Source organism: Ambystoma mexicanum, chromosome 13 (assembly GCF_040938575.1).
Source record: "Ambystoma mexicanum isolate Mex_15411 chromosome 13, UKY_AmexF1_1, whole genome shotgun sequence".
NCBI lineage: Eukaryota > Metazoa > Chordata > Amphibia > Caudata > Ambystomatidae > Ambystoma > Ambystoma mexicanum.
The window spans coordinates 202,470,096-202,490,171 of NC_090938.1; the positions used below are offsets into that span (position 1 = coordinate 202,470,096).

The following is a 20,076-nucleotide window of genomic DNA, read 5'->3' on the forward strand; positions in this document are numbered from 1 at the left end:
ATCAAGGCAAAAGTACTGGCTGAGTCAATTTCCATGAGGGGAGCTGGCTTGTACTGGATGTCCATATCTTATCCCTGTAGGGATATAGCCCACCGCAAAAGCTTAGGGTTCTCCCCTTGCATGGTCATTAACCATCGCAGAGGCCTGTGGTCCATCTGGATCATAAAGTGAGACCCAAAGATGTAGGGTGTCAGTTTCTTTGCTGCCCACAAGACCGCATATGCCTCTTTTTCTATGACAGCCCAGTTCCTTTCCCTTTTTGTAAACCGCCTGCTAATGTAGGCGACAGGTTGCTGTACCCCTTCAGAGTTCAGCTGCGCTAACACTGCTCCAATCCCAAAATCACAGGCGTCTGTCTGGACAATGAATTCCTGACCATAGTCTGGCACTTTCAGATCTGGGGCACTGCATAATCCATCCTTTAAATCCTGAAAGGAGGTCTGACAGGCTGGGGTCGAAGTTACATTCTCTGGAATCTTTTTGGATGTTACATCATTCCGGGGCATGGCAATGGTCCCATACCTGCTGAAGAATGACTGGTAGTACCCAGTGAGGCCTAGAAAGGCTCTCACCTGCATCTGTGTGGTGGGGATGTCCCACTCCTTCACAGCCTGTACCTTCGCTTCAAGAGGTTGTTTCTTACATCCACTGACCAGGTGGCCTAGCTAAGTCACGGTACCCTGCGTTATTTGGCACTTCATGGTCTTGATAGTCAGGCCTACAGTCTGCAGCGCCTGAAGCTCTTCTTTCAGGTGGGATAGATGTTCCTCCCAGGTATGGCTGCACACAGTAATGTCATCTAAATAGGTGACACTGAAGTTTTCCAGCCCAGACAAAACCTGGTTAACCAATCCCTTAAAAGTGGCAAGGGCATTTTTCAATCCGAAGGACATCAGAGTGAGCTGATAATGTCCTTCCGGGGTGGAGAATGCCAACCTCTCTTTCGCTCCATCTGTCAAGCCGACCTGCCAATAACCCGGTGTGAGGTCAAAAGTACTCATGTACTTTGCAGCACCAAGCTTGTCAATGAGCTCATCTAGCGATGAATGGGGTGAGCATCTGTCTTTGTGACAGAATTGAGCCCCATGTAGTCCACTATTGGACTTTTTAGGGACTAGTACCACTGGGCCAGCCCAGGGGTTGTGGGAAGGCTCTATCACTCCTAGGGACAACATCTTGGAAACTTTCTCCTTGATGGTGTCCCTGACCTTAACAGATAGGCATTTCTATCCCATACTCTACACACATGTCTAAAACTGTTGGCTTTGCTAATGCTTGTTGGGGTGAAGAGGAGATTGGCATTGGTTGAGCATAATTTCCTGGAAGGTATTTGCAGAGAAAACATGGACATTGTAAAATAGGCATGGGTCGGTCAGTATGGATAATGCAGGACTGCTTTGAATGTGGTTCTTTTGGGAACAGGAGGCTATGGAGGAGAGTTAGGCCTTGGTTGGCCTGGTTGGGTCATCACAGTAGATGCAGTGCAGTGCTCTGGACAGGTGTCTTAAGCATTGGGGTTGTCCTGACTGAAGGCTCAGTAAGTAAATAGAGAGGGAATTAGGATGTGAAGGCAGTCAGTGTGTCAAGAAAGGAAATGAAGTAGCAGATTTAGCATAATTTGCGCTGGGAGAAACAGAAGCTGAAGTCGGCAGTCCCTTGGGAGCTGGTGAGGCCATTGTAGTTTGATTTGCGTTGTTTTACCGTAGTAGAAACAATCACGGTGGAAAGGACCATAGTCGATTTTGCAGCAAATCAGTTTTTACTTTGGTAAAACAACCCAAATCCATGTCCCGTAAGCATCCGTAGAGAAAACACCCTGCCGTAGTTATCTTTTTACCAGCTGCTGCCTCATCTCCTGTACTCCTCTAAAGGTGGGTCGGAGCTGAAGCCGCAGGGTTCCTTTTTCTTTTTTGTTCACTTTTTTTTCTTTTTTTGGGTACCCTGGGTACCCTGCTTCCAATGTCATAGAAGCAGGGGACACCCCTGCAACCCCCGAAACCCATAATAATGAACATGGTTTGCAGAGTACGCCCCCACAACCCACGCTCCTCATGTTCAGTATTTTGGGTTTCGATGATTTAGTACTGGCTCAATTCGGCCAAATGGTCCATACACCAATTTTTTTTTTTACTTTTAGGGTGTTTCCATTGTAGTCGATTATAAATCTTTTAAGGCGTTAACCCGGGTGGTGAAGATGCCCATTTTGTCAAGCCAAGGATTCTCTCTCCACTTGTGGGGACCATCCCAGATGAGCAGGATCTCTAATATTGAGGGGTTACATTCCAAGAGTGGAAGAGGGAGCTCAAGTTCCTGTCCAGTCAGAGCAGCAACTGCGTGCAGTTGGCATACATTTGAATCGCAAGGTGCAATAGTTGAAATCTTAAGGAAGGGTGACCTAGCTTTGCGATAAGTATAGATCCTACGTCACTCCTCTTGCCCCTGATTTTTGCCTCGAATTGAAGTTTGGATATGATATGGTCATTTATCATATCAGACATTGGGGTATAGAAATAAAATAGCTTTCCCCTCCTTATTTCTCTACCCTCCATACTGTTTCCATATCTTCTTTTTTGGCTAGCTCAACCCTTCTCTGAAGTCTGTTTTCTATGTCGTTTTTCAGTCAAACAGTCATGTGCATGAAATGTACGCTGATAATTGTACCTGGCCTAAAATCATTTCACTTGCTCCATTCGAGAAGATTGTTTTATCTTTCTGTGAATGTTAATAAAAGGAGAATTCATGTATAGAGAGCATAACTTATCAGACTGTAAACAACTATGAAATGCCTGCAACTAGAACATTAACCCCCACTGTGAGCTGAGGTTCTATAATTGATATGCCCTGAAATGATCTTCCACTGAAACTATTACATATTCTCATAAATAGAATGGGTCTTTGTTGAAAGCACAAAGCACTCCTAAGCCTCGGGTGCGTTTTGATTTCCGAACATGGTATAAAATTAAAGATGCCTTTAGGGGTGTGTGGGCCGCTCAACAGACGCTGCATCTGATTGGATAACATCCTGATTCATAATGGGTCCAAGATGCATGGTACTTAATTAGTTTGCAAAGATCATCATGGAAAGATGTCCTGCTGGGCCACAGTGGGCGACTTTTAAACGTTTTTCAGGAGATATTTAGTAGTAACAGCAGGAGATTTTGCCTGTTTAATGCTGAACTTTACCGTCACCAGGCTGTTGGGACATCACCATATCCGCGTGAAAAGAACTATACATGAAACACTTATTTTGCAAACGAGCAGAAAGGCACAAACATTGAATAAACACTAAGCGCGTTCAAAAACAGATATTGATGACCAACGCCAACAAAACAATAGGAAAGTTTGGAAAGGAAAGGGAGTGCCTGGAAGCAGGGCAGGAGTAGCACAAGATTTTTTTTTTAAAGTGCCCAGCATCCCAGATTGCAATTTGTGACTTTTCACAACATATTGTGTTAGTAGTACAGGAGAATGCATTTGAGGGGTTGGGGGGCATTGGATGGAAATGGCGAGTTATGAAGCCAATTGGGCCAGTTGCAATGGTTAAAACTCCCATCTGCATAGTGCACTAAGACAATAAATTGGCCCACTTCGGCCCAGAAAACTGGCCCATGATGGCATATGACACCAGCCCTTCGGGCATTGACCTATAGACCAGCCAGAGCCTGAAGCCATGTCTGCAGGGGTGAGCAACCTTTTCCTGTGCATATTTGTTGCATACAAGTTCCATCAGCCCTATCCAGCGTAGTCAATGGTGAGGGATCCTGGGAGTCATAGTTCAAAACACCTGGATAGCTGCAGTCTGATTACTGATGCCTTAAATTAAGGAAGGCTTTGGAGAGCGGCGGTGTAACCATGCACCCCCTAGCCTTTTCCTTGGCTGGAGTTAATAGATTCCTCTTCATCGTGAGCTGGTTCTTCGATCTTTTCATCCCAACTGATTGGCTGGCAGTCATACGTGTGATTATATTGTTTTACTACAAAGACTATTGTAATGAATCCAGTGGAGTCATCACTCATTTCTCAGTGGCGACCTCCTCCCATGCGGCCAGGGGATGCAGATGCTATCTGATCCTGACCATGGGCACGGCTATAGGAGGGAGGATCACATGGGAGGAGACAGCCTCTGGGGAGATGTCATGACTTCATCGGGTGAGACATGGCATTCCCCATATTCCCTTGAAAATGACCTTCCCATTTCTGAAGCCCTCATGGCCTATTGTCCTGCATCTACTCCCTTTCCTATGATGAACATTGAAAACCCTTTCACCAAACCTATGGACCAACCTTCCAACTTTGGTCTGCCTTGGCAATCTGATGAAATCACCTTTTTCAATTCCACTTGTCACTCAACCAGAACTCACTTGCATTAAAGTCCTCTAAAAATGCTTATCCAGATGCCTTGAGTCAATTGTCACCAATAGATTTATTTTCCCAGAATTCTCAAAGTACTGGGAAGATGAAGAGGGATAAAGCAATATGGAGCAAATGAGACTAAAAGCTCAGCGAGCACTCCAGCGCTTTCTGGCACACACCTGTGCCTGGGAAATTTAAGCAGACTGAGCAGAGAATCAGCGACAGCTGCTGTGGTGACTGGTAAAAGAGAGCTGCACCTCTCTGTGAGGAACGGAGACCAGAAAGGCTGGGACCAGCATGGTGGAGCCAGGCGGCTCACCGACAGAGAAGGAAGAAGCTACTGCCCCAGGACATGCTGCAGGAATGCCAGGAGCCGGCGAGGGACTACTGGGTGTTTGCAGGTGAAAGCAAGCAATGCTTCATATGCCGGAGCCCAGAGGAAAGCAGATGTGTCAAACGAAGTAAAGGCAGCTGCAAGGTGGAAACACACTGGATCCCTTCATCGGCTGACTGCGAGAGAAGCCAGGAATGCCAAGAAAAGCTGGTGAGTCCAACCAGAAGCAGCAGGGAGACCTGGGTATATCGGCGAGTACGCCGAGTGCAAACAATTGTGAACAAATTAACTGAGAGAAATGAAAAGAATGGACATATTGAAAAGGGGGATTTAAGTTACAAACAAACCCTTTTCTAATGTGTGAATGTGCACAGTGCATAGGACATACAAGGAACAGAGCGAGGATAATATATTAGGGGGATACATTATTCAACACAATATATAAGCAACTTTGGGAGCAAGTGAATACCATGAATGAACAGAAGTCCTGGCATGAGAGTATACCAGGCAGTCAAAGGTGTGTGAGTGCCGGAAGCCCCGACAGAAGAGTATACCAGGCAGGCACAAGTGTGTGAATCGGAAGTCCTGGCAGGAGAGTATACCAGGCAATTTGTGTTAAGCAAGGGAAAAGGAGCAACATCACCTGACAGAGATATACCAGGTGTCCTGAAAGAAACCAAAAGAAACCAATATTATAAAGCCAGACAGTTTTGTATGCAAATCTTGTAATTGGCCAAGAGAGGCCTATAGAACTGCAGTGTATAAAACCGCAAGGAGTATAGAAGAATTCAAGGGAAGGGAACTTTCCTCCGGAGCCAGGACCTTTATCCTTGAATAACCTTTTTGGGGCAATTTATTCATCCTTTATGAACACTTTTCTAAAGCAGCCAAGGTAAAAAACATTTTCCTTTTCACCTTAGAGAGAGTGATTTTATAGTGTGAGGGTCAGAATAGAACTTTGGACACAGGACAGTTTTTTTGTTCGGACATTGAGACAGACAGATACTTAGTGTTTGGCTCAGGCAGGGAAATTCTTCTTAGGACAGGGTCAGAGAGGCATTTTCCCAACCTCTTATTTTCAATAAAAGTATTTAACCACAATCATGGTTGACTTGTGTCCGAGTTTCATTCCTGACTCCTCACGCTACCTTCCTGCAATCCTTGCCAGCACAGTCTGTGTCATTGGATTGGTCATTATGGAATCTTCTACCATACAGTGACCTGCTAAATGTTGTGCCCATGGTATTTGTCGCATTTATTTGAAGAATGGAGATGTCAATTAAGATCAGAAATTACTTATAATAACACATTTACAGATGGCAGAGGCATTCCCTGAAAGGTGCCTGTACAATACAACAAAGATGAGAACAAGTGGTGAGTCAGTTTATGATGGTGTAAAAGAAAAGTGTGACAGAGACTAGGAACAAAACTAAACCGAAAAATAGGTATATTTAAGAACCCTGTGACTTAAAATGTTAAGATTAAACTATAGGGCAAGTGTTTTAAACTAAAGAGGAGTCATAGATCAATATTGGAAATTAAATAATCTCTAAGTGCATTAGGAACAGACATGCCTCGTGGGTGGTATTATCCTGCGCTACTGTCTCAATTTTTCTAAAGATGTTCAGCATTTTGCAATTGAGTCAGAGAACTTACATGGCATAAGTGAAACATATGCAGAAAGGTGTAGGCACAAGTCTTCTTTTTATTTGATGTGCATTTAATATAAATCTGTTTCAGTTTTCACCCAATATGAAGGCCAATCTTTAAAAATGCAGACCAGCATTTCAGTGGGCCTTTCAGGCGCGCCCAACTTTGGGGATATCTCCATCTACATTCTAGGTCCATCCAACATTGTATTGTCAATTGAGTAACATCTTCTGTTTGTGTTTTTTTATTAGATGATGAAGTCACAGTAGGCAAATTCTATGCCACCTTCTTGATCCAGGAGCATTTCCGGAAATTCATGAAGCGCCAGGAGGAATACTACGGCTACCGGCCGAAAAAGAATGCTGTGGAAATTCAGGTGGGTTAGCAGACGGCAGCGGGCAAAGATGTTTTCCAGGCACCTGCAGGAGAGAGTGTTTGACTACCGGCCATAAGTGGAAGAAACATCTCCCAGATGTAAATCTCACAAAACAGAGATACAAAATTGAAGGGGCAGGCTATTTTTCCTATTGATGTAATTTCCAGTTGAACCTTAGAGAACAGAAACAGGCTTTCTTGTATATGTTATCTTACGTATCACCCCAAAAGCAAGTTCTTTAATTTGGACTGGCAGAGAATATATACAAAGAACTGTGTCAACCCTGCAAAACACAACCATGGCTGATATCTGAAAAAAATCAAAGAGTCAATATATGGCTTCACTGTGGGAAACCCATTCTTCAACTAAGAAACGTATCACTGAACTTAATAATAGAATTGTGGACTGACTCTGAAAAAAAAAGAGTTGGAGAGATTGTAAAAATGTCTCCTCACAAAGGCAAATTTTAGATCACATGTTATGAGTGTATTAAGATAGTAAGTATGTTGCTGTTCTCCAAGGTTCAACTGGTGATTACGTCAATGTTTTACAAATACATATAGTGCCTGGTTCAATTCAGTTAGGGAGTCATCTCCCAGCATTCTGAAAACTCTCTTCTGAACTGTTTTATCGCACCAAAAACTAGCATCATTTTCTGGGATAGGTGAATTTCCTCCTTACAAAATTTCAGGGACCAATAAAAAAGAAAGGAAGTTGAGCTTTTATATCGTACTTCATGCCAAAAGCGCAGGTCTGGAATTTGAACCCATACTGCTGTGTGGTGTCTTGCTTTCAAGACCAACCCATTTCCCCAGAGGACTCAATGCTCACCAGCCTTACTAATGTCAAGGGCGCACTGGTACCTCAGACATGTTTATATTATGTTACTTAGCTTTTATACTATACCAATCATCACCATAGTGCTCTTGCAGAGCCAAGGCGTGTCCAAAGTGTGGAGGTTTGTACCCCTGGTATGGGTTATCACACCATGGCCTGAGGCGGAAAGAAAAGGGCAAAGTAAAGAAGATGGGTGAATGGCTCACTCTGCACTGTACCTGCCATCTTTATAGAAGCACTAGGAGCCGGTCTACTGGCTATGGGATTCACTTTGCCCGGCCGTACCGGAATGTCAATGGCACCAGCCTTCCAAAACAATGAGGCAGCTTTATACTAGTTCAACAGCCTTTCAGAGACATATGAGTTTTTGTAAAAGTGTACTACATTTTATCATTTTTTAATAATGTAATATTTTGTGGCCGCTTAAATAACATAAAATTTGGTTTACTGTGCATTTTTGGTTTAAAGAAACCCAAATGTTAACATCAATGGAGGCGGCCTTTTAAACGAGCATTGGCAATACCATCCATTTTGGCCTTTGTTTAGAAATGGGAACGGCATTTGCCAGGACCTGCCTTAGTTGTCTTATATGCCCACCAATGGTAGCAGCTGAAAAACGGTGCAGGTACGTGAGCATATAATAGCAGTGCCCGGCAAATGCCTAATACTTCACAAGCCAAGATTGTTGGCTTAGTCAATGCTTGTTTTAACAGGACTTCAGCGCAGGACATGCATGGTGCTTATAAATCGAGTGGCTGATGACATACCTGGTTAAGACTTTTATATTACAGCAGGAAAACATTTACAGCTCCAATTAGGTATTTAGCTCTCAGAAGACTGCTTTGAAATGGCACTACCAGGCGCGACGAGCACATAGTTTGATGGTAAGGCTTGGTGAAACTAGCTCAAAGTGATCGCAAGAGCTCAAAGATATCCCAAGAGAATGTGTTTTGGGCCAGGATGTGTATAGGGATTAGTATGGCCAAGCGCAGTCAGTGGGTGGGTAAATAACCAAATAACACCCCCGAGCTGTGTGTCCCCCCTCACATGTCATCTCCCTCCTACCTGTACTCCAATGCAATAGTATCGGCTTATAAGTGGCGCTTAAGCGCCACTTAGAAGCCAAATTTTCCAAACTGAAAGGGGTTTTCTTGCTGATTGACATGTCAGAATGCTAATGCATAGGCTGGTGGTTTCCGTCCTCCTCGCAAGTCTGATGTCCCTCGTCCCCAGACGGATTGGAGAAGCAAGGTTACAGAGGTCCTTTTCGCCATCCTAGGGACCCCCCTAGGCACCATTCTAGGCAGCCTTGGCCAGTGGGGGGCGTCTGTTTCATTTTTCTCGGGTCTGGGATCAGTTGACCTTTGACTCCTGGGCCCAGTCCACGGTTTGCCTGGGGTACCGGCTTGAATTTGTTCCCCCCCCCACCCGGAGTTCGGTGTCCAGGTGACTGCCCTGCCCAGGGACTTCCATCGGCCGGCGGCCTTGTACTCGGCTGTGCTGGAACTTCTTCGTTTGACTCCTGCTGGACCAGGCTTCCCGGCTTCAGTCGCTCCTGCGGGGTCTCAGTTGCAAGTCTTGGGCTTCGGCCAGGGACATTTTGTGTCTTCAGAGACACATGGCTTCCTGTGTCTTTGTAGTCCCTTGGGCCCAGCAGCATTTGAGACCACTGGTGCGCCACCTGCTTTCCCATTGCAACCTGACATCCCTTCTGTACTACTCCCTGGTGCCACTGTCTCCTGCCCTGTGGATGTCTCTTCGCTGGTGGTTTGTCCTATCTCATCTCCGATGGGGTCTGCCCTTGTCCCCGGCCTTGCCGATCATTCTTACCACTGATACCAGTGACCTGGGCTGAGGAGCAACTCTCCTGGACTTGTCTCATCAGGCGAGCTTGTCTCTTCTGGAAGGAGTTGGCTGCTGTTCAGCGAATCCTGGTGGTCTTCCGGCCTTCGGTCCAAGGGATTGTTGTTCTGTTTCGGATGGACAATACTGATGCCCTGCCTATATCAACCATCAGGGGGGCACAGGGTCCCGCTCCTTGGAGGATCTTGCTTTGGCCATTGCTTCCTGGACAGAGACTCACCTGGTCTCTTTGTGGGCGGTCCATATCCGGGGGGTGGGCACTGTGACTGCGCACCATCTCAGCAGGGTATTTCTGGTCACGGTGGAACTGTTACTTTGTCCTGAGGTTTTTCTGGGGGTGTGTCAGCGGTTCAGTCGTCCCTGGTTGGACCTCTTTGCCTCCCCCTGCAATGCTCAGCTTCCTCGGTTTTGTACCAGGACTCAGTACCCGGGTGCCTGGAGGGTGGGTGCTCTTTCCTTGGCCTGGCCCCTGGGGCTTCTTTATGCCTTCCTGATGATTCCCCTTGTTCCAAGGGTCATCGGCAGGATCAGGGTGTCTCTGGGGGTGTTTATCCTGGTGGTTCCTTACTGGCCTCTATGGGGATTGTTCCCATGTCTTTTTAGAGATGCAGTTGGCTCCTCCATAGGTGTTGCCCAGTTGGCTGTCTCCCTTGAGGGTGTGGGGGGTATGGAAACTGAGAGGAGGGAGCTGCAGGCGCTAGGCCTTTCGGCGGCTGTTGCTAGCAAGGTCCAGAGGGTGCATAGGTCCTATACACTTAAGTCTTATGACCGTCATTGGGCCAATTTCCTGTCTTGGTGTTCCCCAAGGGCTGTTCTGGCTCTGGGCTGTGGCCTTCCTGATATTTTGCAGTTTCTCCATGAGGGGGCTGAGAAGGCGTTGGCTGGTTCTATTCTCTGTTCTCAGTGGGCTGCCATTCGGGCCTTCCGAGTTTCCTGGTCCCCTCTGCTGTGGGGTGGGGGGGCCTCTGGGCTAGGCTATTGAAAGGTGTGACGGACTCTCGTCCTTTGGGTCCGGTTGGAGATCCTCCGTGAGACATGTCCTTGGTTCTGGCTATGTTGCAAAAACCTCCCTTTGAGCATCTGAAGGATGTCCAGCTGAAGTGGTTGACTCTCAAGTCTACCTTTTTGGTGGCTGTCACTTCGGCTCGCCGGCTGGGGGAGATTGGGGCTCTCATGTGTCATCCCCCATTTTTGCTGGTCCAGGAAGAGGACTTGGTCCTGCGGTGTGGCCCTTCCTTTGTGCCTACTGTATCCTCTTGGTTCCATAAGCCTCAGGAGGTGGTCCTTCATGCCTTCTTCCCTGTTCCATTCTCTCCTGAGGAGGAGGCTTGGCATTGCTTGGATGTCCTGCACTATCTTTCCCGAACCAAGTGCTTTTGGGTCACCTTTGGAGCTGGGGGCTGGAGCTGCAGGGCTTCCACTCCTACTATCAACCGGTCGATTAAATCCTTGATTCTCATTGCCTATGATTCTGCGGGTATCTGGCGGCCAGGACGGGGCTGGTCCAGGGCCAGTTCGCTGGGGGGTGGCCACCTCCTGGGCTGACCGGCAGGGGTGCCCCTGCTCGACATTTGCCAGGAGGCCACCTGGGCTACTCCCAACACCTTAATTCTTCATTACCAGCAAAATGTGGGGCCCTGTTCTACTTCCTTTGTGGTGGTGGTTCTGGGGCTGTGTCAGTTTGAGGTGGTAACAAGGGTCTTCGTCTTCCTGCTGGTTTTCTTCCTTGAATAGATTGGTGTTGGGTTTGTTTAGCACTACCCTTTGTGTCTGTGTCTTGTGTGGTGTGCATGGGTATCCTTCCTGTTTTGCTTTGGTATGACTCAAGGGTAAGTACTGGGATGAGGAAAAGGGCCATGGAGGTAATGCCGGATTACTTACTGGTAATCTTTGTTACTCCTAGTCCTACTCTTCCTCGTCCCACTACGGGCTGCCCTTCCCTCCCACAGGTCGGTGGAAGTTGTCAATTTCTTGGCTTTGGTGTAACTGCCTTGGATTGGGTAAAGTATACCTCCTGTGGTGGGATGGTCTGGAAAGGCCAGCTTGTAAAAAAAGAGTTCCTGGGAGTAGAACATACTCAAAGGTAAGTACTAGGACGAGAAAGAGTAGGACTAGGAGTAATGAAGATTACAGGTGAGTAATCCAGGCATTACATACGTACTACAACAACCCTATTAGTATCCCAGATTGTATGCTGTGTTCTCATTGCTATAATTCCCAATTTGTAATAGGCTTTAACAGGCGGTAAAGGTGCCCAGGGCCAGTGGAGTAAATTTGTTGAAAATGTTTTGGGGTTACAGGACTAAAGGAAGGGGCTCCTGCCAAATGACAGGGACAAAATGGTGTGCCACAAAATTTGGGGCAGGGCAAACACCCTTGTCACCCCTAAAACTGCACCCATGCCTGGGGCCTTGTTAAAGGCCATCGCTTAGCTCAGGACTCTTAGCTTAGTCCCTGAGCTCTCATGCCAAGTAGAGCCCTCCAGCTCAGAGGTTAGATCTTAATAAAAGCATAGAAAGAGTGAGGGTCTTGTTATCTCCCTAACTGCAGTAACACTTTTGACTCCACTACTTGGTCCGGGTGTGTCTTTTCTCTTTCACTAAAATGAATTCTGTGACGGGGCCATCCAGGACTACAAGTCCCAGAATGCAAAGTTGAAATTGAACTGGACTGCTGTCTCCTGAATGGAATGGATAATGTTGGCATATATTTTTTACGCCCACCTCCTGAGACCCTTGGGTCTCCATTATGAGGTCTCGATTTATTCTGGAGATGATGCTCTGACGGACCTGTTAACCAGGAGGCGGTGGTCTGCCCGGCATTCTCCTTCAACCAATCAAAGCGGAGTTATTTCAGAAAATATGCAGTTTACTTCTTTCCAGCTGAGCGCCTAAAATATTCCGGCCAAATTATATAAACGGCATGGATGGCACTAATTCAGAATGTACTGCTAAATTACATTTTGGTGTTTTCTTTGTGCTCCTGTTGTGGTTAATTGGTCAGGGTTGTTTGTATTGCACATGGGGCAATAACGTGTGGTGGGGGCATATATTTCTCCTGTCATGTCTTGATATGATATGATAAGACATTTATAACGCGCCTATATAGAAGTGTTTCAAGGCGCGATGAGGCAAGGGAGGGGGAACAGAGGGAAGACAGACAACTATCCTACTAGGCCAGGTGACATTCAGATCAAGCAAGTGCAGGGGAAGGGGGAAAGGAAAGTGGGGGGGGGCGGGAGGGAACGTTCAGTACATAGGATAATAATTAACAAGATGAATAAAGGAACGGCCAGCTGGTGGCAAGTGCAGGGTGAGTGCAGGTGGGGGGACTGTAGGGATACAGAAAACAGTCATCAGGTGCAGGGGTTGCCAGGGGGGCATGCAGGCGTGCAGCTGGCAGCGCAGTATCAGCAGGACTTCAGCAGGGGAGAGGGATACAGAAAGCAGAAGCAAAGAGGAGGGTTTTATGCTGTTGTTGTCCCTGCATGTAGTTTGTCATCACATTAATTACACATTTGAAAAAGAAAAATGCAGATTAATGGTGAACAGTCAGTGTTATTTGTCACCAACACTACTGCGTGTGTGAAAACACCTGGATTGAATACCACTGAAATATGCCAAAGCGCCAAGAAACAGCTCCGTTATCAGAGAGCGGTTCCCTAAAGAAACTTAAACATTTCCTTGTGCAGTTTAGCAGCACCGGAAATGGCTTAACAAGGGCAAGCAATTTAGCAATGCACTCCAAGGGGTGTCGTGTCTTTCTCGTTGCCCTGGCACCTCTCAAACACAGACCCCGTTCAGAGAAATTGACCTAATTAGCCCACGCCTAAGCAATGGCAGCCTTTGTATGGGTCGCTCTCGGCCTTTTATGCTGAAAACTATCCTAGCCGGCCCACACCTGCAGGGCTTTGTGGCGCAGATTGAGTTTCCTTCCTAGAAGGGGCTTGCTATAGTGAGCAGAGAGGCCCCCGTGCGGGGCATTGTCACCCCGCCGCCCCTGGAGGGCAGGCGTTTCTCATGTCATCCTGTGTGGGGTGCCCTGGTATTGGGTCTCAGCTGGGTGTGAATGGATGGCTGGGGGAGGAAAGGAAGCAAGTATCGTATTCTCCATATGTAGAGCTCACACTGGAAGCTTGAATTGTCTCCCGGCGCTTAATCAATTGGCCCTAATCTTTATGACCCACCAGTATTGGGCCGGTTTTCTTGATATCAGAAGGATGAAACGCTGAGCTGGTATTATTGGGATTGATATCGGAAGGATGAAAGGCTGAGTTGGTACCAGTTTAAACAAAGGCTTTTGAAGTAGCCACCCAGTCCCCTGACTTTTTTGTTTCAAGGACGTCCTTCACTATATAATAATAATAACTGGCGGCCTCTTGTGCTATTAATGGGAGAGAAGCCTGCAGCCTCACACAAGAAAGTGACCCTGCCCAGCCACCGTCCTAACCAGATGTTTAAGAGTAAATAGATGGGGTGGCATAGGCACGGGCGTATATTTGCCTGTGGAGCCCAGGCTTTCAGGAGCTGGAAAATCGAGCCTGACGCCTTGCAAGCTGAAACCTGTAGCACTCACTCCGGCTTGGTTAAACCGGCAGCCCAGCAAATGGCCGTGGAAGCAGGCCCTCACAGAGGACTTCGAGTGCCAGGATGGGGTACGACGGGCACTGACACCATGGTACAACCCGATTTGCCGCAGCTAGTTTGGCGCGACCAGTCCGGCGTAGGGTAGCCAACTTTTTGATATCCTTTTGAGGGACACTTGCCCACAAGGCGGTGATGACTTCACAGTGTCATTCACGTTTGGCCCGCCCCATTTCTAATTTAAATTTGTTAATGGCTCTTAACACCTGGCTTAATTGAAATGGTTTGTCCTTGGGAGGTGATGGTCACGTTTTTAAGTGCAAACATGACCATCTCAACCCCAGGAACAAACCATTAGCATTGGAATGAAGACAGGTGTCAGAGCTTTAGCAGATCTACCTGCAGGCTCAAAAGGGTGGGAGGAGGGGGGGGATTGGGTGTTTGGCTGTGGAACCCCCCAGAGAAAGAAAGCAGCAGGTACCAGCGCCATGCTGTGCAGATAGCCACTTCAGTTTGCAGAGTGGCTGTGCTGGACACAGTTTGTCCCTACTTGCTGTCTCCTGATAGTCACACTCAAGGGAACAAAGCAAGCCAGGACAACCTGTGTCCCGCACAGCCACTCTGCAAACTGCGAGACAGAGTCCCCAATTACGGGACAATCCTGCAAAATACGGGACAGTTGGCCACCCTAGTCCAGCACAGGGATGTTTCGGCGCGAGCATGTCTCGCCACGGATAAGAACAAGATTTTCCAATCCTTTCTGAGCTCATGTTTGCAAATGTTTAAAAAGCCTACAGGATGCCATCTTTCAATCTGGATTCTTTCCCATGTCCTGCTGACTACACTGCTGACTGTGCTCAGATAAATCACGTTTTAGTGTATTCACTGTAATTTGGTACACCATTAAAATGCACAGTTATTAGATGCCGATTCGATGCGTGTGTGTAGCGCCTGCATGTTTAGAGTATATGCAGGGCGTCGAGTGGGTGCAAGTGCTAGCCTTAACCAAAGCCCAAACATTTGGATGAGCATCATCCAAATGCCTGTTGACCAGATGCCTGAGGGTAAGGTGCGTGATACAAATGCAATAAATAAATAATGCTTGCCAGTGGTGAGACCACATAACCTAAGCAAACAAGGGAATGCTGGTGCTTTATAAATTGCCATTTTGAAAGCGTAATTTCAAGCCACACAGTGTGGCTAAAAAATACTTTAATCGCCGTATGCTCGTCTTCTGAAATATATACATAGAATGCACTTGCGGTCACAGATGACATTCTTCCTTTGTAAAACCGACAATGTTAGTGGAAAACAACGAAACAACCGTCAGCGCCGAGAGCCATGGAAAGGGTGAATGCTGCGCTTTACAAATAATGCTAATCTGGAACCTAACAAAACATGTTTTATTTTAAAACTATTCTTCCGTACATACGACAGGGGCCACAGATATACATTCTTTGTTGCTTTATTAATGTAGGTGAAATTCGCGAAAAAAAAATTAACACAGAGCAATACAATTCGGTCACAGAATGGACCCTCAACACCATGGTGGAACCTTGTAATCCTAACTAACACCCCATTTCTGCATTGAAAGGGGCCCCTGAGGGACCCTCGGATGTGGAAACAAGGCATAGTCACCACACTCAAATAGATACACCAGACACGAGGTTCCGTTCCCAAAATCTAGGGTTTATTGCAATACAAAGAAGTCCCAGTCGGCCAAATGGTCGCCCACCCCGCGACGTGTGTCTAACAGACCTCGGGGGGACGCAAGAGAGAGTGAAACTTACATCAGTTACATATATACATACCGAGCACCTTACAATCAGCAATGACACAGTATGACACATTCGATGCCGCCCCCAATTCATTTTCCTTTGAATTAGAGGCGATGATTGACCAGTGTGACAAATATGACACCTTAGACCACCATATTTAGTAACAGTTTGCCATCTTCAATTTTACAGACACCATTCTTTATTTGCGAGAATACAGCATTTCAGTTTTTCATGGGCAAGCTGCGCCTAGGAGACTGGCACCTACCAGACCTCACTATCTCTTAGTTTCAATTCTCGCTCTAGAGGTCAGCCCGCTCTCCGGGGCCTCACTGGGCCTCACTGGGCTCAGAAAGGGGGGGCCGTAAAGAAGATCATAATTCAACTCTTTAAATGCTAGTTTCGTACATTGCTATTCTTTCAGGAGACTCGCTGGCATTCGTGTACTGATTAAATGCCTTGCTCCCTGTCTTCAAGGATATGTGAGGGAGGGAATCGGGCATTTCTGTCTGGCTCTCCAGTGTAATGTTTCAACATGTTTCTTAGCCTTGGACCATTGAAGCGAAATAATATCTACAGCAAAGCAGTTTTACATGAAGCAAAGTGGCAACGTTAGAGAGAGCAGAGAGAGAAAACAAAATGGTGTTTCTGGTCATCTTAAAATGGCCTCACTCTAGTTGAACTAGTTGAACTAATAACTACTTAATAACTAATGAATATATATTCTTAACACTGTAAATGAGGCGGTTGGTCTTCGGCCAACCAATTATCATTCATTTCCGGGCCCTCAAGGGGTGTTTGGTTTTTCTGGACTGACCAACCCTCCTCTTGGCCGTAAGCCAAACGTCTCATCCATACATTGCACCCTCCTCCGACCAAGTATTTGGATTAGATTCGGAATCTGATTCAAATTCGGACTCATGTACACTTGTCTCATGTTATTATTATCAATATCAATTGCCATGAATTCTTTAATGGTTTCAGATTCATTACTATGGCGAGTGCTTGATTTAGTCATGTTTTTTGGTTTCATCATTTGTACACACTCTTCGCTGATTTCAGTACATATTATGGAGAGACAGTGTATGCAACAACAACATGTCACGAATATTCCTAGGATTGCTACTAGGATTGCAAATAGCTTCCATCCCCAGGATCGCAACACTTCCCAGAACCAGGAGCTTATGTTCAATTCCCAGCCACATTCAGGGGGTGGAGATCAGAGCATAACACATGCAATTTTCTTATCACCTCAAAAATCCTGGGGGAGGAGTCACTTACAAATACGCAACACGCTGATCCCACGATTTTGCAAACACTGCCGCGTTCAACTAAGATTATATCAAGGGCCATTCTATTTTGCAGTGACATTAATCTAATTCCTTTTTCCTCGAGAGTCATATTATATAATGTATCAGTGGTTCCATTTATTGTTTCTTCCAATATCCTAGACAGTCGTCTTATGTTATAAGAGTTTTTATTGCCTGGCCCCAAAACGGTATGAATGATTTTGCTATGTGCCCTACAATCAACCCGTCTTCAATATTACGGCGAGGTCGTAACCTGGTCAATTTGGTTATGTCTGATGTTTTTAAAAGAAACACCCCAGGAAACAGAAATCCCAAATAACACGTGCCTCCCCAGTTCCTAGGTAACCAAGGATATGCTTTTTCTCCACATATGAAATACACAGGATCTCGCACATATATTGGTTCCACTTCTTTATCAAGGAATGCTATATTCCTGCATCTGGTAAATGTTCCTATCTGGAAAGAACCCTTTTTCTTTAAACAGAATGGGACAGAATGAGGGTTATAATTCACTGTATTTGAAGGGGGTTCCGCATCCTTATTCCCCTGTGGGTTCATGTGGAACGAGATCACAGAAGTTTTATAAGGTACAGACAATCTATCCTGTGGCATTATTGCTGGTGTAATTAATCGTCTTTTGTGGAACATGGAGCAACCCACCGGTTTCATAATCACTTCCTCAAATTCATTCATATTTGTTTTATCTAGTTGACCAGTTTCACTTTTGTTCCATTTCCCATAATATAGGGCACTGAGAGAAGCATACCATGCAGAAGTTAAGGGCAGGGGCTCTACATACCATCCTATTCCCTGACCACCATGCTGCAGCAGGTGGGCACAAACCCAACAATTATTTTTTCTTAGGATTGAGTGTGTCATATTCAATATTAACAGCAATGTGTTGTTCCCATATCCTTCCCTATGTTTCTCTTCCATTGGCGACAAGGTATAGGAAATCACATGGACTGAGCTTTCCGTTGTGGAAATGTTCATAATAGGCAAAAGTACTTTAAGAGGGAGCGTTTCTTCTAAGTACCATAATACTGATATTGTCAATATTGGGGCTAATATGCTCATTATACACATTATTATGGTTAGACCCAACATACAATTCTTTTTACCATGTCCTTTTTCTGCCTTTCTATATACTACGTTCAATTCTCTATCAGCATTGGTGCAAGAGGGGGCATTTGTCATGATCTCTGCTTCCAAAAGGTCAGGGTTTTCCCAACTCCCTTGGAAGCAGATCCATAACCCAGGTTCCGGGTGCCAACCAGTCCCAATTGGGACCTTTTGGACCCAGTCCTGGCGCCAGTGGCACCAGGCTCATAAATATGCCCAGTCCCAGCGCTGGAAGCGCCGGGCTCATAATGCTTGGGTAGACTTACCTTCAGCAGACCATGCTGCTTACTTGCCTGCCAGTTGAGCCTCTGATCCTCTTCTGTTTGGAACTACTTTTCCTGTTGGGTGGGGCTGGAGCCACTCCCTAGATTCAGAACACTGGAACTCTTCTGGAAGGCAGGAACTCTTTTCTTACCAGGAACTCTTTTCTTACTTAGGCGTGGCTGTGGAAGGAGACACCTAAGCACTACAGGAGGCTATTTAAACCACACCCGGTGGATGAATCTTGCTTTGCGTTATTCTGCAACCTCTGCAGCAGAACGCTCATCGTGTCTTCTGCATCCGGTCCTGGGCCTAAGGAAAAAGGCTTACCATCCTGAATCCAGTCTTCAGCAACACCTATAAAGACAAGAAAGAACAGGTTAGCATTGCAGCATCTGAAAGGCAAAGGCTTACCATCCTGAATCCAGTCTTCAGCAACACCTATAAAGACAAGAAAGAACAGGTTAGCATTCCGGCATCTGAAAGGCAAAAGCTTACCTACTCTTCGTGCGCTCCGGAGGTCTTCACACTGCATTCCGGCATCTGAAAGACAAAAGCTTACCAACTCTTCGCACGCTCCGGAGGCCTTCGGCGCTGCATCCCGCATCTGAAAGACAAAACAAGGTGCGTTTAAAGACATTGGGGAACTTTAATACTCACGTGCCATTACTCCTTTCCACATCTAATCCAGTGGGTATTCCGGCACCCTGCAGCCGCTCCGAACTCGTACCTGCAAAATAAAAAGACAGTTAGAGCGCATCGTGAAGCAGGCAACAAGCGCTTACTTACGTGCTTCCAGGCGCTTCTATTCATCACACGGGCTCCATCTTCAACTCACTTCAGCCCGTCATCCGCCATCGCCGGAACCCTGCAAAACAAGAGACATCATTACTAAAGACTTTAAAAGACATTTGAACGACTCGAAACTTACCGTTCGTGCAGTAAACGACGGACAGCAGTCCTCTGAAGTCAAGAGGCCTGCGCTACCTATCCAGTGAAGAAACTGGTTACAGCACCCTGCCCCGAGGCAGATGGAGAGCTCGGCATTCACTTACCTAAGGTGAGAGCGTTAACCTTTGGGGGTCTACAGGAGAGGAGAAGAGGAAAGAGATAGGGACACCCCAATAACCCCAGTTCATTAACCCCATATTTTCTATCTGCAGACATCTTACTCTACACATCAGGCATACAGTGCACAGAGGTCCAGCCCAAAGAGCCAACCGGGTGCTACACATCACCTTTGAAGATACGGTAGTCGCCCAGTCAAGACCGGCGCCTCTGCGAGAATCAGGTGAGCGTTACAGAACGCAAAGCCTACCGCAAAACTCTCGCCCAGGCGCTATGGAAACCTCGGATACTGACCCCCTAGCCCGGTTACTTGGGGAACTAAGGGCAGAAGTGCATGCAGCTCGTCAGGAAACGAATGCTCTAAGAAGGGAACTAATTATTTCCAAGGAGAGAACAGACAATCTTGCTAGACAAGTGCTACAGTCACAAGCCGGACAGACCCCGTTACCCGCATCAGGGGCAAATCTTCTTTCAACATCCTCTATGAATCCAGTGCAGATCAACCTACCTGGGAATGTACCTCTGGCTCCGCCCGAACGATTTT

At 46.4% G+C, this 20,076-nt stretch overlaps 1 protein-coding gene across 1 annotated transcript in view; it reads left to right on the forward strand.

Annotated features, from left to right (window-relative positions):
• CACNA1S (calcium voltage-gated channel subunit alpha1 S) overlaps positions 1 to 20,076 on the forward strand; it is a 596,588-nt gene that overhangs the window by 475,993 nt on the left and 100,519 nt on the right. The window contains exon 38 of the mRNA XM_069633644.1: positions 6,589 to 6,713. Within this exon, the coding sequence (XP_069489745.1) occupies positions 6,589 to 6,713 (125 nt within the window). The remainder of the gene's footprint in view (positions 1 to 6,588; positions 6,714 to 20,076) is intronic.